This window comes from Gobio gobio (genome assembly GCF_949357685.1).
Source record: "Gobio gobio genome assembly, chromosome: 7".
Classification (NCBI taxonomy): domain Eukaryota; kingdom Metazoa; phylum Chordata; class Actinopteri; order Cypriniformes; family Gobionidae; genus Gobio; species Gobio gobio.
In genome coordinates this window covers 40,256,103-40,283,444 of record NC_137103.1, presented here as the reverse complement: position 1 = coordinate 40,283,444, position 27,342 = coordinate 40,256,103, and the positions used below count along the sequence as shown (strand labels likewise).

At 37.8% G+C, this 27,342-nt stretch overlaps 2 protein-coding genes across 2 annotated transcripts; one reads left to right on the top strand and one right to left on the bottom strand.

Annotated features, from left to right (window-relative positions):
• Positions 1-1,422: 1,422 nt before the first annotated feature.
• pou2f1b (POU class 2 homeobox 1b) lies at positions 1,423-19,729 on the bottom strand (the record flags this gene model as incomplete). The annotated part of the gene is made up of 14 exons (XM_079820780.1): positions 1,423-5,277; positions 7,519-7,607; positions 7,700-8,042; positions 8,130-8,229; positions 8,323-8,502; positions 10,049-10,203; positions 10,500-10,641; positions 10,834-11,007; positions 11,462-11,553; positions 11,649-11,781; positions 12,638-12,808; positions 14,896-14,987; positions 15,336-15,401; positions 19,684-19,729. The coding sequence occupies 14 exons, from the start codon at positions 19,727-19,729 to the stop codon at positions 4,985-4,987; spliced, it is 2,076 nt and encodes a 691-aa protein (XP_079676906.1). The 3' UTR covers positions 1,423-4,984.
• Positions 19,730-21,268: 1,539 nt separating this feature from the next.
• gpa33b (glycoprotein A33 (transmembrane), paralog b) lies at positions 21,269-27,099 on the top strand. Its single transcript, XM_079821120.1, has 8 exons — positions 21,269-21,450; positions 22,186-22,358; positions 22,511-22,727; positions 22,849-23,013; positions 23,098-23,214; positions 25,543-25,654; positions 25,773-26,402; positions 26,616-27,099. The coding sequence occupies exons 1-8, from the start codon at positions 21,405-21,407 to the stop codon at positions 26,623-26,625; spliced, it is 1,470 nt and encodes a 489-aa protein (XP_079677246.1). The 5' UTR covers positions 21,269-21,404; the 3' UTR covers positions 26,626-27,099.
• The last annotated feature ends 243 nt before the right edge of the window (positions 27,100-27,342 follow it).

Here is a 27,342-nt window from a genome sequence, read left to right as displayed (position 1 = left end):
ATAAAATGAATAAGGAGCTATAAATGAGAACTTACATTTCTATAAAAGTAAAATATAAATAAGTGGGATGGGCTTCCTATATGCATGAGCTTGTGCAGCCTTCTGGGTATCATCCGGTTCCCCACTCCAAACTTTAAACAGACATCTGCAGGCTTCTGTTGTAGGACAGATCTTTTTTTTATTATTATTTATTTCATCTTTTGAAGTAGATTAAAGCAAGTTTTTACTCAGTTTCGAGTTATAAATGAGGTATACAACAGCTCCTTTACTCAAACCAGCTCTCGCTCGGCTCTCTGGTGCATGACCTCTTCTGCAACTATCCTATTTTGTCACTAGACTGAGGGTCTACAGTGGCAAACCCTGCTACAATCAAGAAACTATCCAAATCACAAGTCAGAGCATCCACACACGCCAAAATCAAGTGCCAAAAACAAGATCCGCAACAACTTCAAATTTACAGAGCTGTTGCTAGGTTCAACATCCTTGGATAAATCACATCTGAAACATCTCATGTGCACACAGGTTCAAAAGGATATCATTTACAGCCAAGTGGTCAATTGCATCAAATGATGTGTGATGCTTCCTTATATCCAATGAAGAAAAACAAATCCTATATTTCCAACAAACGGGTCTCACTTTTGAGATGACATCAGACAGAACCTCTCTAAAGTATGATCTTTCAAAGTAATGCACCACTAGCGCCCCCTACTTATCAGCTGGAGTTGAGTTATTAGTAAAGCTTTTAACAGGTATCCAACCACCTTGAATTATACCTACATAATAGGTAGCAACACTTCCAAAATATCACAAAACACAAATAAAACTCACAGCGTTATTTTCATGGTTGATATGCACCATGTGAGTTTTGACATTGGTGCATGCTCTGTTGCATCATCTTTCACACATGCACGCACACACACACACACAAATTCACAACCAAACAAAATCCTCTCACATCAACATATTACAATTTGCTACAATGTGTCAAACTCTGAAAAATAATAGTAAGGCATAAATGATAAACGCAAGTTTGTCAAACTAAGAAAGCCAGTGACGTTGCTCCCTCACGATATACAAAAAAGGCATAAAGTAATTAAATTCAAATGATTGTTAAAGATTGTTAAAAAGCAACATGGCAAATGAAAACCATAAAAAAGCAAAAACAACAACCAAAAAAAAAACTAAAAAAAATTAAGAGTAGCTTGGTGCTATCAAGTCTGTTACATCAACTAAAAGCTGGGGGCTTTCCTTTAGAGCACCATCACAAGCCCCTCCCATTCAAACAAACATGTCAATGTGGGTGGGGCACATATCAGCCACTCCCACATCACAAGGGTGTGGTTGCGATTTTTGGTCTTGACTTTTTTTTTAGAATAGCTATAATATAAATGAAGTAATTTTTTGTTATTTTTTTTTCCTTTTAGTGAATAAGCATGACAAAAACACTACATTCAAACTAGATATTAGTTCAAATATAAAATATGAGCATCTTACATAAGTGAATATATATAGAATTTAGAAAAGAAGTTCTCTAATCTTGAGTCATTCCTCAGATAAATATATCAGTAACTCCCCACAGTCCCGGCGACCACCGGGTAATGACACTAATGCGCAAAACAACACATAAATCTACACATCCAGAGAGGCTACGTTGAAATTTCCGGACAGAACCAGCGGAATGAGCAGCAACAAGACCCAGCCGCAAAGACAAAGGCTTTTTTTTTTACTTTGGCAAGTAGGATAACAAAATATTCATTACAAGTTAACCTGGACAAACCCTTTAAGTAGTAGTACTTGAAATAGCAGTAGTAGACTTGTGACATTATTATTACAGATTTATACTTGTGTAGTTTTGTTTTACACGTTGGTCATTTAAAAATGGACTGTTAGAAACAGCTTTTGTACATTCTGGAGTTGACTACTGGTGTCTTTTGCCTAAAGTGAACCTTTCATGTAAGTGCTGCTGAGGTATTTAAAATCATATTACAATAAAGCAACTAGGGTTGCCAAAAAAAACAAAAACAAAAAAAAGAGTCAAAAAAGAAAATGACAGAAAGGCCTTAACAAATGACGAAATGGACAATAAGGGGAGAGGTAATGAAATACAGAATGAAAAACAGAATGCCTGTATCTATAGGTCATTTAAGAAAACAAATCGAAGTCTAGACAATGTACCAATGCAACACTTCAAAAATCTTGTCCCATGGAGTAATTTCAGGGCCTTTTTTTACACTTCCACAGGTTTTTCTGGATTTTAAATTAAGATCTTGGTGGACTTCTGATATTTCTATTGCTATTCATTCGTTGAAACACAGCATCGGTGTTGAGCCCCAAGAGATCACATCCAAAACAAAGCCTCACCAAGTAGGTAAATGAATGAAACAAAGGACACAGACTCCCAAAATCTCAACAGCACTTAAACACAAGGCCCTTAAGATTCTCTTTGGATCGTTAAATGCTTCAATATCGAGAGCTAAAGCAAGTTAGCGCTGCGCTAGAGAGGCTATATTTCTTCATAAAGCCGAACACGATTTGTTGGTCAAGTTCGAGTTGAAAGAATGGGGTTTAAAAGAAGTGTAATAGATGGATAAGTTTGTCAGTAGTGAAAGTGTGGTCAGCATTGCACTGGCCCACACAGGCACAGCAGCTAGTGAGAAATCGACTTTGGTTCAAGCTTTACATCATGGCTGCATTACATTGGTAGGGAAAAACAAAAAAAAAGACCATCCAGCTAAACCCCCTAATTATGTTCTTGCCCCTTTATAACGGATATTTCAGGCCCGCTACTGTCCTACATGGCTGTGGCTGCCAACCCTGTGCCTGGAATACCCCCAACACCGCACATTTTTGATGTCTCTCTTATTTGACACACCCATCTGAGTCTTTACTAACAAGCTGATGAGTTGAATCAGGCGTGTTCGATTAGGGAGGCTTCTAAAATGTGCAGTGCTTAGTGTACTCCAGAACCAGTGTTGGGAACCACTGCTCTATGGCAAGTGGTTTTCAATCCTGGTCCTGGGGACCCACTGCTCTTCACATCTTGTACGTCTTTCTTGTCTGACACGATCAGTTGAGTTCATCTGAACTAGCTCATTGGGTGAGAGCTTCATGATGAACTCAATTGATTGTGTCAGATAAGAAAGACATACAAAATGTGCAGAGTTGCGGTTCACAGGACCAGGTTTGAAAACCACAGCTCTATGGTATTACCAGCACATTGGGACTGATGGATGAGAAGTCTCTGTGAATTTTAGAGACAGCCCTGAATTCAGATTACAGAGGACTGAATCTGGCACCTTGTAACTACAAAAAAGGGAAATATTCAAAAAGCCTTTCAGGTAAGAATTACCTCCAACACACGCATTACTTCCAACACACGCACGTTTATCATTTTCAATTATCTGAACAGAATGGGAAGACTCCCCCATTTTTCTCACTCAAAGTCCTCATGAATGACTAGCAGAAGGGACAATCCCAAACCTCAAACTGGTACTTTGCTGTAGTATCACGGTCCTACTCTCGCCTCGAATGGGATCTATTTGGTTAGTTGCACTGACACTTACGAAATTGAGGAGGGACAGCCATCTCAAAAAAAAAAGAAAAAAAAAAAAGAACTGTTTTCGTCTTTGGAAAAGATCAAAATATTGCATTATATTTCCTGTGGTCTACCGAGAGCCTTTGCTCATAAATATTTAGGCTTAAACTACGCTACAGTAGCAATATACAGCAACAGGTATAACAAAGATTTTTGGTATATCTTGAAATAGAGGCAATACAAAGACCTCCGAAATAAAGACCTCTTAAAGCGTGACAGAAGTTCTGCTAAAAACAGAGCAGACTGCAGTTCTCAAATCCAGTTTTTTGGTACAGATACTGTGCACAAGTAGAAAATCAAAGACCCTAGAAAAACAAAACAAAAAACTTGAATATCATCCACCTCAACTTTATCTCGCTTGACCTACACCTTCACAATCAGGTGGTGATGCCAAAAGTACATCCCATGTTAGGAAGACCTTGAGGAGGTTTACCTTACGTGGTTACACAGCCCTGACACTAACGCGAGAGTGTGAGCTCTCAGTTACTGAAGCCTCAAAAGTAGACGGTACTGCTCAGTCACTGTTGCCCACGCTGAACAACTCCTCCTTGACGAATCATCTCATAATTCGTTAAAGCTTTTAGTATTAAGTGAGCCCATGACAGGGTCAGGATTCAGATCCCGACTAGTCTTCTGCTACTGAGTAAACTACGAAATTATACGAAAACAATATTTGAAAGCGTTTCACTAGAAAGAAAGGCCAGTCGAACGATTCCTTAAAGCAATGAAACCGCATCACAGCCGCTTATTACTCCATTTAAAGCCTTGTAACCACAAGTTAGTAAGATTTAGGACATAAAGCTAACCCACTGTTTGACAAAAAAATAAATGTGCATCTAAAAGGAGACGTCCCAGGAGGACAGGAACATCTGTAAAGCAGGATCTCCAGAGAGAAAGAGAAGAGATCATAGACTGAAGAATATAAGGTGTCCTTTTTCTACCGTAAAGAAGAGGTGGTTACTGTCAGCAGTAAGAAGGTGTCATTCAACACAGAGTAAACAAAGTTTTTTGGTTAAAAGCATTTCAGAAGTACCTCTGAAGAAGAGGTATAATGTGAAAGTGGGAGAAAGAGTGAGTTCGCTGAAACGAATATGCTTTTGCATCGCACAGAGACTTGGAACAATGTCAAGGGAGGTTTCTGCTCTCCTGATGCAAGCTCTGTGGTGACGCCAACATTCGCTTATAGTTGATTTGGTTGAAGTCAAACCGTCAATGAGGTCCAAACATCGTAGATTAATGTGTAAAAGATGTGTGTAAAGTTAGAACATACAAACTTAAACATTAAAACAACGTTAAAACAATATTAAATCCTTTCTAGTGGGTTTGTTTTTGGTGGTAGCAAGAGATTAAAGAAAGGGGTCTAGAAGAGGAGAGGAGTGGGTTAAGCTTTCACTGGGCCTTAGAGGCCGTGGTGATGGTGGAGGCGGGCATAGTTGCCGTGGTAACAGCGCTCTGGTGGGCATCGGCGGTGATGTGCAGGTTGAGGGCTCCAGCAGCACCCGCAGCCCCTCCTGCAGACACTAGGCTGACCGGGTTACTGGCAAGCAGTGACAAGTTCTGAGGGTTCAGGAAGAGCGGTGCCGTCACGAGGTTAGGGGTACTGCCAGCGTTGGTGTTGGCAAACAGAAAGTTCCCGCTCCCGTCCAGAGATGTAATAGGCAGAGTGCCACTAGATGCCAGAGCTAAAGAGGAAGACAATGAACAACATTATTTAAACTCCAGGTGTTCAAAACATCAAAACAGAGCAATGGCCAATACAAACTAAATAAATTACTAGAACAGATGCAGCGATATAGGAATTTTGACTGATAAGATCAGGGTTTCTGCAGGTTTCACCAAGTCAAATTTAAGACTTTTTAAGACCATTATGAATTAAGTTTAAGACCTATATCACCCAACAAAAAACTTACAAAGGAAATGCAGAATCACAAAATTACTTGCAAAGCAAATTAATTTATTCAAATTGAACAAAGTATTAGTAAACTTGCACTTCCTCATAGCTCCTCATTGCACTTCCTCATAGCTAAATCTCAGGATTTCACTATATATATATATATATATAAATAATATAAATAATATTTTTGTGTTCATTTCCAGTTGTTTTTCATTTAGTTGTTTTTTTCATAGGACGCCACATTTACCATATTAGATGCACAAGTGTCACACATGATAATAAAACAAACAAAATGCATGAATCTTGTTTGGTATTACAAAAAAAAGGCTGGTCCAGTGGTGTGCTATCTAGCTATAATAACATTATCGCTTAGGGTGGGAAATATGACCAAAATCTTACAAGTAAGCAATTGCTTAATATAAGTAAAAAGTTCTCAAGTAAACGGTCATTAATAAAATAACTTATTTACCAATTACAATAGGACAAATAAATACAACCTAAAGATACGGATACAAACAGTGCTTTAAGTTGAAGTACCGTTTTTTCCCTGTTGTTGTTGTTTGTTTAACATTAACACACAGACAGGAGCGGGTATAAGCTGCATTAGTATGCTTTCACTTGAAGAACTACAGTAATGTGCAGATCCAATACTGACACACGTCCTGAACTTTTTTTACTCAAGAGTCAAGACATAACCACCAATAAGAACATAGGGATATTAATGTGTGTATGATCTTTCAAGAGTAAGCCTAGAAATAGACACAATCGGTACAGTCTCGCGAGCTGACAGGCGGCAAACGCGTGCACAGAATCCACAGCCATTCTGACATCGGTCTGTGTGTCTACCGAATTGAGTTTGTGGTTTACATCTCTTTTATTAACTCTTTTTAGTGCTATCGGACGTATCATACTTTTATTTGGCCATAATAAAAGATTGCGTGAACTGGAAGAACTGGAGAACTGTCATCTGAAGAATAAAATCCGTTTGATGCGTATACAATCCGAAAGAGACTCGCGCCAATAACATGAAAGCTGATTGGCTGCAATATAAGATGCATGCTGGTCTCATTTGTAGTTGTAATACAGCGAACTATAGTTGGGCTAGCGAAAGAAAGAACTACAACAGCCTGGAATAAACACACACACACTATAGCGCTGCGTGATCATTTCAATGAGCAATAGAGGTAGCGTTACATGGACGTATGAAAATTAAGACCTGTTTAAAATGATTTAAGACCTAGAACTCAATACTTCAGCGAATTTAAGACTTTTTAAGGCCTAAAATTTAGATTTTGAAATTTAAGACTTTTTAAGACCCCGCGGGAACCCTGTAAGATGGTTCACATCTCTTCACATTTTTTGCATGTTCATTTATTAGATATTTTACCTAATTTGTGTATGTTTAACTACAGACGATGTCATGTCTGGGTTGGGACAGGGTGCATTAAACACTAATAACTTTGACGCATTCTTTTTTCCATAATTAAAAATCACACCAAATGAACGTGTTAAATCAACAGCCCACAAGAAAGTCTTATTTTTCCAACAAAACGTCATACCAAATGCACCTAGGCAGTTTGAATTGTATGCAAATACATTGTTTACAATATTTGCCTTGCAAATAATTATGCAAATAAGTAATTTACAGTGTTTTAATTTTATGCAAATATGTTGCATGCAGAAATCTTTTGAGGGTGTAGAGTGACACCAATGCCACTAAAAACATGCTTGTTTTACAAACAGATAACTTGTGCTGCCATTCAAAAGTTTGGGGTCAGTACATTTTGGTTTTTTTAAAGAAATTAATTCTTCTATTCAGCAAGGATGCATTAAATTGAAAAAAGCAAAAAGTAGTTTAGAATGTTACAAAAGATTTCCATTTTAACAAAATGCTGTTCTTATGAACTTTCTAATAATCAAAGACCTTAAACATTCATCTAAGACATATTCATCTTGTTGTTGATGCCAAGATGAACAAGCGCATGCAAAGCCATAATGTAAATACAAGTGTACTTGCCGCTCCACACACCTTGGATTGTGGCCAAGGTGCTGTTGCTCATCAGTGCTGGACTCAAAGCGCTTCCGAGACCACCTGGTGCCAAACTAAGAAGAGCCCCGCTTCACAGGAAACACCAGAAAAAAGATGGAATTAACATTGAACACAAAGATGTCCCATTTCAAACTTGTCAAAGAAATAAAAATACACTTACCCAGGAGTGAACTGTGAGGATGCCATGAGCCCAGGATTGAGACCAGCGGCTGCAGCCATGGCGGCGATGCTGGCGCTGGTGGGCAGCTGGGCAGCTCCTTGCAGAGCAGCCGAGAGGCTGGGTGACGCCACCATCACCTGCCCAGTGCCTAGAGTGTGCGCCAGGGAGGAAGGGGCCTGACTCACTGCCGTCACCATCTCCTGAGCTGATGCCTGCTCTGCCGAGGACATATGCACTGCTCCGGGGGAAGGGCTGAGCGAAGGAGAGGATGCCGCGGTGGTGATCACAGGTGCAGTGGAGATGACTGATGCAGTGTTAGTGGTGGCCGAGCCAATAGTTGTGCCTACAGGAAGAAAAGGACCTTTTAAAGATTATAAGGTGAACAATTGGAAAGTTTCAGGCATTTTTCAATCATTTCAGTCTTTCTTACCAGTGAAACCGACGTTGGCGACACTAGTGCTGGTGAGAGACATGACTGGGTTTACAGTCATCGTAGTCGGTGTGTTACTGGTCACAAGACTGGCTGTACTCTGTGCATGAAACAGGGGATATAAGGAAGAGGTTTAGCACAATCTTAAGCAGTCAGACTTGAATGAAGGGCCCCAGTTTGCCATGTCACGTACCAGAGGTGTGTGAGGAAAGATTGCTTTGATAGGGGTGCTGGCGATGCTGCCACTGCTGGGTGGGTTGATCCTCTTCTCTTTCTGTCTGCGGTTACAGAACCATACTCGGATCACCTCTTTCTCCATGTTGAGCTGGTCTGCGATCATGGTGATCTCCTCAGAGGTAGGTTTTTGGTTCTGCTTGAAAAGGGCAAATGCACAAGAAACGCCCTTACGGCAAAAACAATTCACAAAACAAGCCAGCAGTCCACAGTTTGAGGAGGTAACAATTCAGCAGGAAAATTTGAGGTTGGCACACTATCTGTTTAAACAACAGTACATACATACATACATAGGGTTGGGTACCGAAACCCCTTTATGACCGGTATGTACCAGACCGAATCAGAACGCAGATTTCGGTGCCTCATTTCGGTGCCACTTAAAATCAAACGTGCTTTCGCGCTTTGGCCGGCGCTGAGCCAGAGACAGACACGCTCAGCGCTCGTCACATATCACAACTATTCAGTGTTTTCATCCACATCATGTTTATTTTAGGTTTCAGACATTTAAATGCTCATAAGTACTAGCAAAAAATACACAATGATGTCTATGGAAGCGGCAAAAACAATCCTTTCAGACAGTTAAGATAACTTGACTAAGTGTTTTATTCACATCAGATACACATTATATAGTGACTATACAGTTTACTCTATTCTTCTCCCAGTTCAGCACGTCACTTACTTTCATGTATTTCGTGAGATGAAGATACATGTATGTGATGTAAATCCGACAGATCCGATTCTCTGAGGCGCAAACTAACGTGGCGCCGCCCATCGCGCAGTATAGATCAACTAACACACATTTACTCACACACATATTTGAAAATCAGAATATCAGATAGTTCATGACATAGTTAGAAAGTTTGTGAATATTTTGATTAAAAAAGAAAAAGCGAAATAAACCCGATACAGCTGAGTGAGCTGTCATACAGCGCTATTGTAGCAGCTGTGTGTCATGTGAGAAGCATGACGCGTCTCCATGGAAACAATAAGGTGATGCGCTCTAAAATATTTAGCCAGATAATATGGTCATATTTCTGCAAAATAAAGCTAAAGCTTGAAGCTGGTTTGTAGCATACCAAGAATACAGACTACTGCTGTTATTACTGTATTTAGAGTTAAATTAGGGTAGTTGTAGTTGGGTTAGGTGGCTTTAGTTTTACTGTGAATTTGTTATGTAAATTGTGTTTTGTATTTATTTATATTTAAGTATACTTTAAACTTGTAATAAATTGTTCAATTTAAATAATAATAAAAAAAAATCAATAAAAAGCCATTCTTTAATCTCATCTACCTCGTTTTGTGGCTCTTTTTTTAAAGTATCGGTTCAGGCACCGTTTAGGCACCGGTACCGTTTTAAAAGTATCGGTTTGGCACCGGTATCGGAAAAAACCCAAACGATACCCAACCCTATACATACATACTACATAAATCATATCTTACAGTTAAAGAAGAGGCTTTTTAATTTACACAGTTATATTACACTGAATTATTACTATTATTATTATTATAAAATGGTAGTAATGATTATTTAAGTTTCTTATTACACTATTATTATTATTATTAAAGGTTAATGTGGTCAAGTTAAACCCTTGAGTCTTTATTGTCAATGAAACTCTAAGGATGATTTTGTGCCATTAAAACAAATCACTGTCTCTGAATAAGCTCTGATGTGAGATGTCGCTCACCTCCAGAAAGCTCTTTTCTAAGGCCACTCTGATGTTGGTCTCGATGCTGGTCCTCTTCTTACGGCGGCGGTTCAGACCCTCCATGCCCAGCCCAGGCGAGCCAAGAGAGCTGGGACTGGACAGGGCCTGGTCAGATGTCTGGTTCTCTGCACAAACAGCGCGCACAAAAGCACAAAGAGACTGATATAAGCACCTGTGGCAAACAGCAATGCAGACGTGTCTCAGAGCATCAGCTGTACTACTTAGCAACCCTATTGAGGTAAAAGATTTGCTTTATATAACAAACCACCGACGCATTCAGAAAAGAGAGCCGAGTACCCTGAGAGGAGCTCTAAAACTAAAGAGCGGCAGGAATCTTCATATCCTTTCTAACATTCTTCATGGTATGTCAAGGTATTTTGAGAAAGGAGGGTAAAGGAGAGAAAGGCCTCAGAGCAGAGAAAACGCATACCTGCATCATTGAGCCATTTTTCAAGCAGAGGCTTCAGTTTGCACATGTTTTTAAAGCTCAGGTTCAAGGCCTCAAAGCGAGAAATGGTGGTTTGGCTGAAGTCATTTCCATAAAGTTTTCCCATGGCAAGGCCAACATCCCCCTGGTACATGCAACACAACAAAATAAAACTATGTTTAAACTGTGAAAATGTCAGGCAGAATTTACTCGAGTCACCTAATGAGTCCCAGTTGAAGGAGGAATATCTTTAAATAATTTAAAGCCAGTCACACATTCTACAATGACCTGAATGATTAAACAGCAGAGACGGTGGGACCAGTGAAACCTGGTTTACCTGCGTGAAGCCCAGTTTGATGCGTCTCTGTTTGAAGGTCTTGGCAAACTGCTCGAGCTCCTCCAGGTCGCTGGGCTCCTCCAGGCTGGGTGTGTCGATGTGCTTTGGTGTCGTCTGGCTGTGAACGAGGGATTGGATGGGGGTCGCTGCTATCGTGCGTGTGGGAGTCGCAGGCTGTGAAGTATAATGATACATTTATAGAGATGGACAAGGATGGTTGGACATTGCCAGCTGAATTATAAGGAAACAATCATGAAAACGGTAATTGTCTAACTGAACTTTTTCTGCCAGGCCCCCTTTTAGTGGAAATAAAATATTTTTTTAAAGCAAGGATGCCTTAAATTATCCAAAAGGGACACTAAAGACATTAATAAAAGATTTCCAATTCAAATAAATGCTGTTCTTTTCTTTAAACTTTCTATTCACCAAGAAATCCTGAAAAATGTTTTTAACACTGATAATAATTTAAAACAAATTCTTAAACACCAAATAAGTACTGAAATCAGAATGAATTCGGAAGGATTTTATTTTCAAAGACCACCATTAAAATAGAATAAATAGGACTGTGAACTCTCTCTGGTTGGACTGAATAAAAGTGGACCCAGTGGGTAAATGGGATATCCCTAACCTGTGTGGCAAGTGTGATGCTTGGCTGGGTCTGCAGGAGGTTGGCTTGGCTTTGAGGTAGTTGAGTTAGAAGGTTCTGGGCTTGCAAGAGACCTGTTTAGAGCAAGAGGAAGGACAAAACAATCAGACAGACTGATCATACTGAGGGACGAAAAGGTCCGAGGATGTTGAGATGACACAGGACTCACTCTGCTGGCCCTGTGGCGTCTGCGAGATGATAAACTGTGTGGGCTGCAGCTGTGTTGCGATGGGGTGGCCCGGCTGGACCAGCACAAACTGCTGCAGGTTGAGGTTCTGCTGCTGTTGCAGCTGCTGTAACTGCTACATTATTTCACACAAACACACACAGTAAGAAGAATGTTAGTATGCGTCACTATTTCCAGAGTGCACCAGTGCAGCCATGACTGCTATGACAACCTCATCATTAACAATTAATTTGATAGTAAAGACGTTTTAAATTTAGTTTGAAAAATAAATTGCTGTTGCCATGACAACCAGCAAAGTAAATCATTTAAGCATATAATGTATTCTTTTATCGCTTGTAAATTCCTCGTCTTTGCACATTTAAAAGTGTTTAAAATTTTGATGTGTTATTTTATTTTGGGTACTTTGAATCTCCAAGAACTTCAGATGAAGCTTTCTTTTGTGTAAATAGCTGAAGAGCTGGAGGACATGGATTTTGTTACTGCAAATTATAAACTCTTATAAAAAGCCAAATCTTTAAAATTTCATTTGTTGTAAATGCCTAAATATTAATGTTAATTAAAAATACACTTCACTTTAAAACTTGAGACATCCCCAGGACAGGTGAAAATACTGCCAGGGCAAATCCTTATTGTTGAGCTCTGTGAATTACAGTTAGTTTGAATTATGTATTAGTAATTAAATGTAATGTAATTAAATTAATTGGTAATTACATTTCAAAAGCGTTTTCAATAATGTCTGCAATCAATTTGTTTTGCCTTTACTCAAATGCCATTTATTTAAATGAAAACATCATATGGTAAGAATGGGCTTCTACATTGAAAAGAACAGCACTAGAAAGCACTAAGCCCTAAGCAAAAACACTTAATAGAACACTGGATAATTTACGTCAAACTTCAAAAATAAGATGTTCATTATATTTTCAAATACAACAAGCCCATTTTAGGAGCGACTAAAAATGGGTCTCTCTTACAGGTGTGATCTGGATGGGTTGAGAGAGGGTGATGGGGGTGGCAGCGGAGGCAGAGATGCTGGCTCCTGTAGTGCTACTCTGCTGGCCGGCTGAATGCTGCACCGCTGCTGCCAGGAGCTGAGCCTGAGCCTGCTGCAGCAATAACTGCTGCTGCGCTGGAGTCAATGTCAACTGGACAAAAAGGACACAGACAAGAAACGAACACAGGAATTAATTTAATCTCTAATGACCACATTTTTCACTAGGCCCACATTCAATTCTGCAGATTTCCATAGTATTCTCAAGGTGGAAATTAATCCATTATTCACAAAGCTTTACCCCAACTTCAGCATATTTATTTTACTAAAAGGCATAAGCAGTCATTTAAGGCAGACATGGCAGTTGCATGTGCTTTCAGTTGCCATTGTTGAAATGCGACATTTACAGTTAACCATAATTAATAAGTAAAATGTTTAATCTAATTACATGATGTGCCGATTAATTCACATCAATTGTGGCTGAGAAACTACCTCCCTAAAAGATCATATAAAGTCATTACTGTGTTGGATGAGAAAAGCACTCAATGGACATTACAAAAACTAGCTTTAGTTATTATTACACATTAGTTTTAAGGCTACAAAAAAATTTTTTTTCAGAAGCTGCATTTGAAGTGCCATTTATATACATTTACACAGACTGTTTAATGAAGCTCAGAGGTGGCAGGAATATGAATGAAAAATTAAATACTCTAAATATGAATCTTCAACCGCCAGTAGTTGGTGGCAAGTCAGTGTCTTTCCTGATTCAGGAACAAAACAAGTGTCCGTCTTTATGAATGTGTCACTGAATCACTGGCTCACTCAATTTGTTAAACACTACAGATTCATTCAGTAATCATCCCAATTAATAATATATTTATTCTTTATATTCAATACACAATTATTAAAGTGTCTGATAATATGGGGGTCACATAGATAAAGTCTTTTATTATTTGGCTGATCATGTGATCTTAACATATCCGATATGTGATATATATTTTACACTATAAACTAGTAAATTTCAACCTAAAGGTGATTGTTCATGATACAAAAATGGCCTTTACCATTTAAAAAAAGAAAAGAAATGTCTGGGACAGCACACCCTGCTGTCTGGAGGTCAAAACAGATTCAGACTAGGGGGACAAAACACTGGGTGGGGCCAGTTTGTGGCCCATAATAAAATATTCTTGACGGTGGTGTTCTATGGCTAGAATCAAAGCGATAGTGTAATAGTCGGGTTCCAGAAGTAAAAATCATTTTCACCACAGAGGAATAGATTTTTAACGATAACTTATGAACCTTTAAAGACAGACCTACTGTGAGCTACGAGGTTAATCGATGGCATATGCTTTTGTTGAAGACGTCAGCCCACATCATTTCAACTTATTTTTTAAATAATTTTTAACAGCAGAATCCTTGGTGACAAACTACATTACCCATGATTTTAACAAAGAATCAGAAATTTAAATACTTTCAAAATGAACAGACATTTTAAAATCCCTATAGAAAAAATGTGTGGGAAAAATACTTTCGGAACCAAGGCCGCTGAAAAAAAGCGGATGGGGCATTGTTGCGCTCCATCGTGCAATGTGGGTCATGCTTTTTTTCTGGTTTAAAATGTTCCAGTTTGGTAGTAGAAGCAAATAAGGGCTAACAAAGAATGTTTTTTTTTCTTTGCTCAATCTATGTGGAAGTAGGGTCAGAGAATGCACATTTAGATGAAGACCATCCCAAAATTCCTTTGCAAAAATTAAATATGTTTTGTTCGATGCTCATGAATGGTGATTTAAATATACCGCAGCCTTCTGAGACTTCAAGCGGAGAGCAGAGCGGGTATGCTAATTAACGAAACGGTTATGCAGTACATGTAAATTCTGCATAGATTTGCATATTCTCAACCATCTGTTTCCGAGCAACTGCAGAGAAACTAATTAGCATATGGGGCCCAATAATTTCCCCTGAAACCAGGAGATAAAACATAGTGCTTTTAATTTTTAATCTTCAGAGTTGTGACAAATCTCACACATTATACTCAAATAGACAAAACAACACGTGACATCAGGTGGAAAGCCTCGGCAGTCACTCAGAGACATGATAATCACACATGCAGGTCAAGACAGTGGCAGTTTAGTGACTCAGACACGGGAGAACTATGTCCCTGGGGACATCTTTAAATTCCTATAGCTCTTTCATCCATGACACAGACCACAAATGTGTGTGTGAGCTCAGAGAAAAAGATACCTGTTGGAGCAAGGCCTGTGCGTGTGCGTTGGTGATTGCGCTTGTTGTTTGCACAGTCTGCCTCTGAAAGTCCAGTCCATTTGTTTGGGCACCTGGAAGAAGAAAAGCAGTCAATGCCACAATAGATCAGAGACGCACAAAAAGGTCTTTTCAGCCAAGTTATTCAGCTCCATGGCCTTTCTTATTTCAAAATTTTGACAGTGATATATATTAAGAGACATTGTCCTGATTGCTCTACCTCGGACAAAGCCGCACAAGCGACCCTTTAGAACTTGAGCCGTGAACTGATAGTCTTTCACTCACTTATGAAAATCTAAAAGAAAGCGGTGTTGGAAGAATCAGGCCAAATGATCGGAGCAATCTACAGGGGAAAATACATAAAAGCCACAACATGCAAGCCAGACATCTCCAAAGAGCCAACGGTTCCTTGGGTAACTCACCAGTGTTTTCGTCCCCGCTCTCCATTGCACATTTACTTGTTTCCGATGGATTACTCATTCTAGAATCTACAACAGACAGAGGAAGACCGGACTTTCAGTTTCTCTTCAAAGACCAATCATTCAGTGACTTTCGAAAGTGAGACAGCATCATTTAAACAATTAATTGATTCCCATTATTTCAAACCATTTGACCCAAAAAATTAAGGTGAACACTTAAAGCCACTTAAAAAAATTCCTAGGGTTGAGTAGTGGACATGTTTGGTTTAGTTTGTTAATTAGACCATTTGGATTTACAAACCAAACACGTCCACTACTCAACCCTAGATCGTAGAGCATCACTACACGAGCGAACAGACCTTAAAAAAAATAAATAAAAATATGTTGCTGACTGCAAACATCACTCACCAGCTGCTGCACTTGCCTTCTCAAGCGTCTCTACAAGCATCACAACAAACTTAGCACCCCTTTCGCAGACAACCCTCAAAAGCAAAGAAGTCTATGTTTAACTAAACGGTTTGGAGTGGTAAAACAACACGCGTGCAGAGCACAGCTAAGCTTCACCGAAACTGTGGCTGCCTTTCTCTCAGTCTCACCGGCTTGCTTGATTTGCTCTCTCTCTCACTCTCCCTGTGCCATGATTGTCATAACAACTAGAGTGTGAAGAAGTTCGTTTTCATTCTGGAACTAAACAGAAGCGGAGCGGCTGCCAACGCCGTAATAACGCATAATCAGTATGCGGCTGATTAAAGCCATATGCAAATCTCCCTCACTTCATTAGGCAAGCAACACTTTGAAGTCCTGCAAGCAATTCATTTTGCACGGCGCTCTGAGAGCTTTCTCCCTAATTTAAATGTTCATAAATATTTATCATCTCATTAGCATATTAATTGGATCGCTTTGGAGGGGAAAAAAAGAGGAATGGAGGGAAAAAAAATCCAGTGTCAATGCACAAGCCCAATTACCTACGGAGTGCTGGTTAAATTAGGTGAAACAGGTGAGCTTTCTGTCAATGCGATCAAAGCGCACAAACCGGCGAGGTCTGTATCTGGACATAAAGACAGCAGGTTGCGTTTAGAAGCGTTTCTTACACATTCTAAGCACCAGAGGTTGAGGATGGAGCTGTTCGGGAAGTAAATTGCTTGCCATTCTCCACCAACCTATTCACACAGCCCCCTGTGGACCAAACACTTCACGGATCAAATTCCGTGACTTCTGTAGCTGTATTGTCTGGAAAAGTACATGAAGTCTGCTTTGCATATCCAGATTAACTATGCACCTCATTAACTGATATTTCCAGAGTTCAGCCTAATTACTACAGAGATTTACATATTAGAACAAAGATCTGACAGAGTAAGCATAAAGAAATCAGCCCATCCAAAAGGAACTTTTGCAGACACTTAAAATACTTTTTCAGAGTGCTAAAATGTACTCAAACAAAAGGAGGACAACCAGACTAGCATAATCCAACAAAACAGATAGTTTCATGTTATATTTGTTAATTTTCCTTTAGAAGACAACTTCTTATCCAAAGGCACACTTGCATGAAAACCATGCAACAATTTAGTTGAAAGGCAAAACTAACCTGGAGAGCAATATTCAAATGAGAAGAAAAATTATGCAAATATTAGACTTTTTAAACAGGCATTTTATGAAAAAGATGACTGAATTCAGCACAGAGGATAAGCTAATTTTCCATATAAACAAGCATGAATAAATAATTAATATTCAAATTATATATTGAAAAACATTGCACTTTAGTGTTTCATCAGTTTCTCTCTAAAAACTCAAGACACTTGATAATATGAAGACTATTCACAGACAACTATTTTCACCATTTAACAGGACAAAAAACCATGAAGTTAATCGAATTCTACGCAAATAAATACAAAGATGACTGTTGCAAAAAAAAAAAAACTCACTTGACATTAGGTCTATAATCATTTTAATTAACAGACTGTTAGCCTGCAGTGTTTCAGGATGTTCACATTATCAGAGCATGAAAAAAAACACAAGAATAAAATAGACAGATGTTCAAAATGAGATGCAAAATGCCATGAAGTTTCACTAGTACGTTTGAAAAGTGTCAGTTACTACTAAAATAAAAGTAAGAATTTATGCGGGTAATTTACACTATAGCCATGAGCTGTGGACACAGGAAACAAACAAGTTACAACATGTCTTTGCTTCTCTAGGCCCTACATATAGAGTGAAACTGTTATCAGTTTAAAAGCAGGATCTGTTACACCTGACTTAATGACATGTCCAAAAACAGACGATTATATGCAAATTTAAATTGCAAGACAAATCTCCATGTATTAGAGAATTCATGTTAAAAGAGAATTAAGGCTGATGTAAAAGATTTCAAAGCAGCGAATTCAACAAAACATGAAACCATGCGGTAAATTACAAAAGCAAATGCATTTGTTTCTCTTAAGTTTCTCTTGTTGTTAGACACCAGGGTGATGTAAGTTTTAAAATTATTCAACAGTTAGCTCTGGTCCAACTTGATTTTTAGCCTTAAATGCAAGATACTCTGCGTTAATTAACGGCCCAACTGTATAAAAGCATTATTACAGGGTGGGTTTATGTCCAAAATCTTAAACTCGGATATGCACCATCCAGTGTTGTTATTTTTAACTAAAACTATTAAAAATAATTGAAATAAAGCCAAAATAAAATATTAAATAAAAAAAAATTGATGAAAAAAAGCAGAAGGAATAACATTCCTAAAACTGAAATAAAACTAAAATGAAGGCTAAATATGAAAACACTAATAAAGATAATTAAAAGTACATAAAATGACTTAAAATATAAAAATAAGTTAATTCAGATATTTAAAAATAATAATAGGATACCAATAATAACATAATGGTGTTATTTTAATCATGGCAGCCAGTAATTAGGTTATCACTACACCAAAATGTTATAAAAGGAAAACAAAATCTTTCTGAGTTCATAATTCTCAATATCACCACAAAACAAATGACCAACTTCGATTGATAACTATTACACATATATCCAATAAGTGATATTTAGTTGACCTTTTATATCATCTGCAAATGTAAACTAGCATCTATTGCCCAGCTTTAAACTGCTAAATTTAGACTATGATATTACAAAGAATTTCTGTAAAGCGGTTCTGTAATGTATTGTAAAAAGTGCTATACAAACAAAACTGACTTGACACTCCCAACTGTGCATTAATTTTGAAAATCAGGTCGACTGCAATTACAATCAAATCTACATCAAATCACAGATATTTAGAACTCATGAATGATTATTGTAAGCAATTTGTCAACTAAAGCACTAAAGACTATTATAAACAGTTTTTTTCTCTTCTGTTCACGGACGATGAAATACAGTAAATAAATACAAATGAGCCTAATAAACTAAATACACAAGCATACAGCTGCAGGAACAATAGTGGAGAAGCTGGGCTCTATATGAGGATTACCTATTAGACTAGCAAATACAGCTGGCATAATGCCTGCATACATCTCTCGGAGCAGCCCGACTGATACATTGTTACAGACACGCTGGCTGTGCTACAAACTATCAATTTGTCACAACTGTACTGGATACACAGTATCAATTGCCGCCAGAGTTCCATTTTGGCACGTTCCACCATCCTTCGACAATGAAATGGATTCATTCTGATAGAATACGCTGAACAGCGCATTCTGATCTCTAGAAGGCCCACATGAATAACATAACAGGGCTACACGCCTGCAATGGGCACAAAAGGCAAGAGAATGGGCATTAAAAAAAAAAAATCACGCCGTGTCCTAACTGTACACCAAGCAAGTAGCCGCTGCTCTGTACTTTCATATTTTCACCGTAAACACGTTGCGCAGACGCCGGCTGATTGCGAGCGAATGAATATTCAAAGCTTTATATGTGGGATTGGCTCACGGCACAATACAGCAACACAAAGCCGCTGGAGTAGCATTAGCCGCCTAGCATGCACACAGTAGCCTTTAGTTAAGATTAACTGTAAAATTCTTACAACGTCTGACCGGGGACAGTGCAAAACCCCGCGAGCTGTCGCCGATTATGACTAACAAAATATGCAAAGCGGCGTTTGCTCGGCGACGGTATGAATATGTAACGCGACTGCTCTAATCACACAAAGGAGGCATTTTTCCTTTAATTTGCCGTCGCACTGCATCGCCAGTTTCACCGTCGCACAGACAGAGAATTATTGCCCGATACGTTTATTTAAAGTGTGCATATGACTGCAACATCGGGCTCGAGTATTTTGTTTACGCTTTCTCTTCCGCGCCTTTCTGGGTTGAGAGAAAGAGTGTTTGAATATGAATATGAATATGTAAAATGCAGTAATGATTACCTGGTCCTGAACTCTCATCTTGACTCGCTGCTCCTCCGTCCGCCATTTTGAATATTTAAGCCCAAATCCTCAAAACACAATACAGCGGCTCACCGATGCACTCACCCACAGCATCAGCATGGCAGATCTGAGAGTTCCCATCAGTGCGTGTTTGAACCCAGAACCACCTCCAAAAAAGAAAGACATCACTGTTATTTGTTCACATCATCACAAATATGTGTTATATGAAAATTGAAGTGAAATGAAAATAATAAATAAATAAATGTTTAAAACATATGTTATATGGAAATTTAGCTACTGAAATTAAAATTAAACAACAAAGAAAGAAATAGATGTGCGTGATGAGTAATAGGCTATGAATATGCTTATATTACGACAGATCGTTGCAAATGCACTTTTCTATAGGGAAAAGATCTTTGCATGACTTGACTTCAACGGTTCAACCAGAAGTTGAATCTGCATTCAACATTGGCAAAATGTATGGAAAACAGGAACGTAACAGAATTGATTATGCAAACTTTATTAATGTGACGAGAACAGTTTTAATTATGCTGTAATGCAGCTGTTGCAAGATAGTAGTGTCATTCAGCTCAGTTCAGTGATAACTGGAAATTAATTTCTGGTTTTAAAATAATTCTCAGATATTATTATTCCCAGATATTATACAAATTGTATTCTTAAACCATTTAAACTAGTTAATATATAATAAAATAATATAATAATTCAGTATTACATAATGAAAGACCTGAAAGACTAGCCTACTTCTTCAATTATAGACCAAATATGACAGTGAACAAACACGTTAACTGTAACGAAACACTTATTTTTATAAAACAGTTACTTTATAAAAGCAATTCTATATTTAAAAACGTTTATTTTTATATTTTTCACAATGTCAGAAACTCTGATTCCAATACCAGAAATAATATTTATGGTACTTTTTTTAAAACTGAAAACAGTCTGACCCAAAAACAACAAAAAGGCTTAAAATTAATATATGGAAAGAGTGAGAACAAGTCTGTTAACTAGCACAGATAAGCAGTATTTGTCAGCATGGTGTCTGGTAAAGATGAATAGTTCTTTACCAAGTGGAAAAATGACCTGTTCTCGAAGTGCCTGTGATTTCAATTATGTTTCATTCACTACCATCTGCTGGTCAGATATGGAAATACACAATCCAGCTGGTTAGACTAGAGGTTAGACTGTTAGACCAACAAAAAGATTTTTTTTTTTTTTTTGAAGACAGAAACATTACAATATTATTAATATTACTTAATCACATAAAGCTAGTTAGTGACACCGTGTATGTAAAACGTATCAAGTGATATTGTAAATAAATCATCCAGAATAAAATGCAGGGAAGTTCAGAACTAACATACAGTGTAAAACATTAAATGTGTCCCTTACTGTCAGCTATTTAACAATCCCTACCCCATGTATGTCAGTTAATTTCCCAGCAACGACTCTCACTATTTACTAATATGACATCACATCTGCCATTTTGTTACAACCTAACTTGTAAAGCTTTGAGAAAGAGAATACGAAACGGTCCAAAGTGCAATAAAGGTGTGGTAGACACGGGTGCAGAGTGAGTGCGGGTTTCAGTGAGCACACAGGAAGCCATGAAATAAGGATATATGGGGGGAAGAAATATATTGGCCTAAATATACAAAAATATCCACAAAACACCATCTATTGCAGTGCGACTAGACAACGACAAAATGACCAACTGGAAGCTGATTTTCAGCAGCCTATATTTAATATCAGGTGAGGTGGTCACTTTCATGACGTTTACATTTGAGTAGAGTAGGCAAGATCAAATCAATGGCATTTTATGTTAACAGTGTGGGTCCAAATTTGATTTGTGTTTCAGTCAGTTGTTATATGTGACACTTAAATTTAATTTAAAATATGTTTTCAAGTAATAATGTTGTTAATGTTTTCACCATTTCAATTAGTAAATTACGGATTTTTTAGCTACTTGTTTCATTCATTCATTCATTCATTCATTTAGCTGCATAATAGACTCTTTAGACACAATGCACAACATCAGCAAACATTTTACAAATAAGGTTGACTTATGCATTCCTACTGTAATGATTTCATATGAAATAATTAAATAATGAAATTGTATTAATAATAAATTCATATTTTAGCAGAATGTATAATGATATAATCACACCAAATGTATTGCTGATGAAGTTTACTAATAAACTTAAGTTGTGATGTAGATTTGTGATACGGTAAATGAGAAATTAATCATTGACTTATGTTCAAATAAATACAAGGAGGAACTGTACCATTGTCAGATCATTCTCTCTTGTCATAAAAGCAGTTTCAAATTCTGTTTCATGTTTTTTTATTTTAAGTTTTGTGAAATATTATTTTTGAATTCTGCATTTTAAACATTATTCTGTGCTTGAATTCTGAGTTTTAAAAACGGCTATTAATAATTTGTGACATTGTGTGATATTCACAAAGTTCTCTCTTTCTGCCTCATAGTGATGTCGACTACTTTTGGACTGGAAGTGACAATGAGTCAAGCTTCCATGGAGGTTGCCAGGGGTGATGATGCCACCCTTACATGTAATTTTAAACCTACAGGTCAAATCTCAGAAAAGGATCTTATAATTATAACATGGTCTGGTGCTGCTGATGAGACATCTGGAGAGAGGGTAAGCCTGAAAAATGGACAGTATTGATAACTTAAACTGTCTACTAAAATACCACTAACCTTTTACTTTAAAGTTTAAAAACAATTACTGTTTAATAATGGATAAACTGTTACCATTGAGCCATTAATTGGTTCTTTGTTTTGGCCTCATAGGTACTTTTTGCTACCTATTACTCCAATCCTTACAAAGTAGACATTGGACCACAGTATAAAGGCAGAGCCGAGATAGACACTGACATTGCAGCAAAAACATCGAAACTGACTCTCAAACAAGTCACTCTTAAAGAAAGCAGAAAAATTAAATGTTATGTTCAAATTCCTGGAGACACTGATGGAAGAACAGCTGACACTACTGTTCTTTTGGTTCAGGGTAAGATCTCTGGCACTTTGTCAAACTTGTAACCTAAACTTAATAAAAATTCCATATAACTTTACACGGCAAGTGGGATCCTTTTAAAAATGTTGAATGAACATCTACATTTGTCTTACAGTTGCACCATCACAACCTGTTTGTAAGGTGGTAGGCACAGCAGAATACGGACACAATATTAGCCTAACCTGTGTTTCTGAGGAGGGCTCACCAACACCCGCGTACAAATGGGAGAGATATGATGTCAAAAATGTCCCAAAACCATTTCCTATTAAAACTACTGAAAGTAAGTTCTGTCTCTCTTTCATTAGATGTATTACTTTTTTCTGGTCATTATATGCTAAAGTTTACATATGACTTTGTGTAACAGAGGATGGAGTTCTGGCTTTGGTCAATGTATCCATGGAGACATCAGGTTACTATATTTGCCTGTCAACCAATAAGATGGGATCAGCCAAATGTAACATGACATTGTCTGTAGTACCACGTGAGTATTGCCACATTTGCCTGCTTTCTTTCTGTAAAAAATTAAAATGAGTGTTTACCTTTCAGATTTATTTTATTCCCATGTTTTGATTTTAAAGATCCTTATATTATATCTTAAAGCTGCAGTCCGTAACCTTTTTTGGTTAAAAATTATCCGAAATAAATTTTTGAGCAAGTCCATAACCAGACAGTGTTCAAAACTATCTCCTTACCTTAGCCCGATTCACAATTGTAAGCTTGAAATAATGTGTTAGAATTTGAGTGGTACTGGTGGATTTCTGTGGGAAATTGAGCATGTCTTCGTGTCATTACATCACGTCTGTATTCATAAAGAAGGAGTCTGGCTAGTAGTTGTATCACATGTAAGGATGCTGCAGGTGGCGGATCATTTATAGCCATTACAGCAGCTGGAGTAATTAAACTTCAAGTAATTCAGAAAGGTCCAAATGACAATCATCACTGACAACGGGAGATTCACCCTTAGTCAGAAGCAAAATATTAAACTGTACCGAAAATTAAATCTACAGGTACCGCTAATACACACTAAACACATAGTGACGCAATGCTGATGTTGTTAACGTTAACAATTTGAGAACAAAATATAACAATAATAATCATTTGCACAGTTTGTTGTGATATGAGCTAAACGATTGTTAGATTTAATCACCGTTGGTAGTGCAATTTATTGTAATGCTTATTTTTTCTCAGTTGGTCAGATCAAAAGTGGCAGACATGTTCCTCGCTGAGGAGCCGTGCCGATGCGCAACCCGCGTAAAGACGATAATTACGCAAATAACTGCAAGTGCAGGTTTCAAACAGAGACGGCTAAAACAAAGAGGCAAAACTTACGGACTGCAGCTTTTATGTCAACATGACAATTGAACAGATCTGATGTATTTACTCCTCAGTGTCATTTTATTCCAACAAACTCTTTGGAAATTCATAACTATATTTTGTAAAAGTTTCGTACAATCTGCTTAAGGCCCAGCTTGATGGTTAGATTTAGGGTTGGGGTTAGAGGCGGACCTTAACGCTTATGTATTTTTCATTTCACATTGTATAAATTCATACGGAATTGCCACATCGTAAAAATAGTTACATTTTCTCATGAGATCGGGTTGTTTATTCTGAGGTCAGAAACATGCAAGTACGCAGATGCTTCTAGCTACTCAAGTTTGACTTTGCAATCCAAAATGTGTTGTGCAAGTACACTAATGTACGAAGTTCTGTGATTACACACGGAAAGTTATTTTGTTGTTGTTGTTTCACTGCTTTGCTATTTAATTGTTTTTCTATGTAACCTATATGTTAGATGGACCTCTTTGTCTGTTGCGCCACGTCTTGCTGTTTTTTCAGTGTCTCGCCCATGAGCGGTGCATTTTTAAAAACGTGTCTGCAGACCCTACTTTCTTTTCCATTCATTGGCACTCTGCAGTTAGTAACCATATATTGTGGCCTCTCACATTTTTAACATCCAAAATGGGATGTGATCGACCTATCAAATTGGACATAGTGAAATAAAGTTGCTGATGAAGAATGATGACAATATTGAAATATTGACCTCAGAGACCTTCTGCTTAACCCTCAAAGGCATGAATGTTTCGCCAATCATTATTACATATCCGGGTCTTTAGCGACCGGGATCTATATCTAACACGGATGGATAGCTATCTGTCGCGATAATATAAAACTCTCCTGATATAATTAGAGTAACAATTACAGAAGAATAAAACAAAGCTACCTCTTGGAGCTTGGAAGGGTTCAGATGTTTTATACCATCATCACTGTCTCGTCTGAGCTCATTTCCCAGTACATTCAGCATCTGGCTCAAACATATTCTCATTTTCAACATCTTCAAAATCAATAATTAGATCGCTGACAGCTTCTTCACCAGATCCACCGTCAAGTGACAGTGACACTAATATTTGATTGCGGTCAGTGCTTGCTCTGCAGTAAATCGCTGAGCCATTTCAAGTTTTGCTGTGTATCAGACATTGCCACCGTCTCGAATAAAGGTGAATTGCACTTATTCAGTCATCAAAGATTAATTTATTGTTGTTCTGAAAAATATACTTGCACTGTTACATACCTCGGGTCGTTAACGACCCTATACAATTTTTTACAAAAATGTAATGGAAAAACAGGCATTCTTTTATCATTTTTGTTTATAATGAATTGATTGAAGAATACTAAGAAGGTTGATGTCTAACTTTAAAAAACGTATGAGGAGGAGGGTAGTGAATGACATCCCGGGTCACTAAAGACCCGAGGTATGCGTTTAAGGGTTAATTTGTTGGATTTTAATCTCCATGTCTTTCTGTTTTTACAGCCTCTATGAATCTTGCCACAATAGGCATTGTTGCTGGTTGTATTGCTGGAGCTATAGTGCTCATAATAATAATCATCTGCTGTTGCCGCAAACGGAAACAGAAATCCAAAAAGTAAGTGGAGTAGGTCTCTATTTATGCTCTGGAAGTAATAAAGGATGCCATAATTTTTAGATTGTAGGTCCTGGTTGTTATGATGTTATTTCATCTGTGTGTTTATTTATTGCCTCAGAACTCCAGTGGTGGAATACCATGACGAACCACAACTAGCATATGTTGAGGTAGGGGATACGTACATCACTGAAGAGAGCCCTGAAAAAGCTCAAAGTGATGACAATGGAAGTGGCCGTGATGACGTCAGAGGCCACTATGATGATCGCAAGGGTAGCCGTGATGACCTCAGAGATCGCGATGATGATCGCAAAGGTAGCCGTGATGACCTCAGAGATTGCGATGACCGCAGAGGTAGCCGTGATGACCTCAGAGATCGCGATGACCGCAGAGGTAGCCGTGATGACCTCAGAGATCGCGATGACCGCAGAGGTAGCCGTGATGACCTCAGAGATCGGTATGATGATCGCAAAGGTAGCCGTGATGACCTCAGAGATCGGTATGATGATCGCAAAGGTAGCCGTGATGACCTCAGAGATCGGTCTGATGATCGCAAAGGTAGCCGTGATGACCTCAGAGATCGGTATGATGATCGCAAAGGTAGCCGTGATGACCTCAGAGATCGGTATGATGATCGCAGGGGTAGCCGTGATGACCTCAGAGATCGGTATGATGATCGCAGGGGTAGCCGTGATGACCTCAGAGATCGGTATGATGATCGCAGGGGTAGCCGTGATGACCTCAGAGATAGGTATGATGATCGCAGAGATCGGTATGATGACCATAGAGATCGCTATAGATAAAACCATTAAGCTCAGTATGATAATCAATATTATCAGTGATGAACCATTGAAATATTATGACAACCATCAAATTTTTGCTACAAGGAGGATGGCAGTGAGCCGAGGCCTCTACATTTTTTTCTGTGTTGATAATCAGATAAAATTGTGCTTTATCCCTGCAGTGCCAAATGATTCTGATTCTTCTAACCTCAACGAATTACCCTTTTTTATTTACTTTTTTGTTTTATTTTACAGGATATAATAGTATTGTATATACTGCATATAGTTTTCTGTTATGTCTATCAGCTAAAGTAATTAGGCTACATCACATTTTTATTCTTCTGAATCATGAATGTTGTCAGTGATTTTTGGTGTTCAGAAGGACATCTCTCCACTTTTTTGTACATTTCTATATTATTATAAGAATGGAAAACGATTTTTAACCTTGTATGTTATGTATATGTTTATGTTTTTATGACCCTACTTAATTATAATCGTATTTAATTTGCAACCCGTATAATTTTAGATGATTTTATGTGCAGTTTAACTGATTAGGACATTTTTTGTAATTTTACAGCACAATGTTGGAATTTATAAAATGACTAGAACTAATTTATGTTGCACACCTGCTTGTCATAGTCTAAGTCTAAATAAATAAGTGATTTTAAAATATTGAATGTAGACTGTTTAATTCCTTTTTTCCCCATTAATATGTCTTTGTAACGTCAAATTATTTCAGCTAACAAAAGAGTTTTTTTCATACAAATCACAATTGAAGTCTCCTTTACAGCTCTATACTTTTTACTTTTTATTTTATTTGTATTATTAACCAGAGAAACTTAGTAGTATATACACCAGTATAGTACACAACTGTAAATACAGAAATGTACATATTAATTTCCACCCATT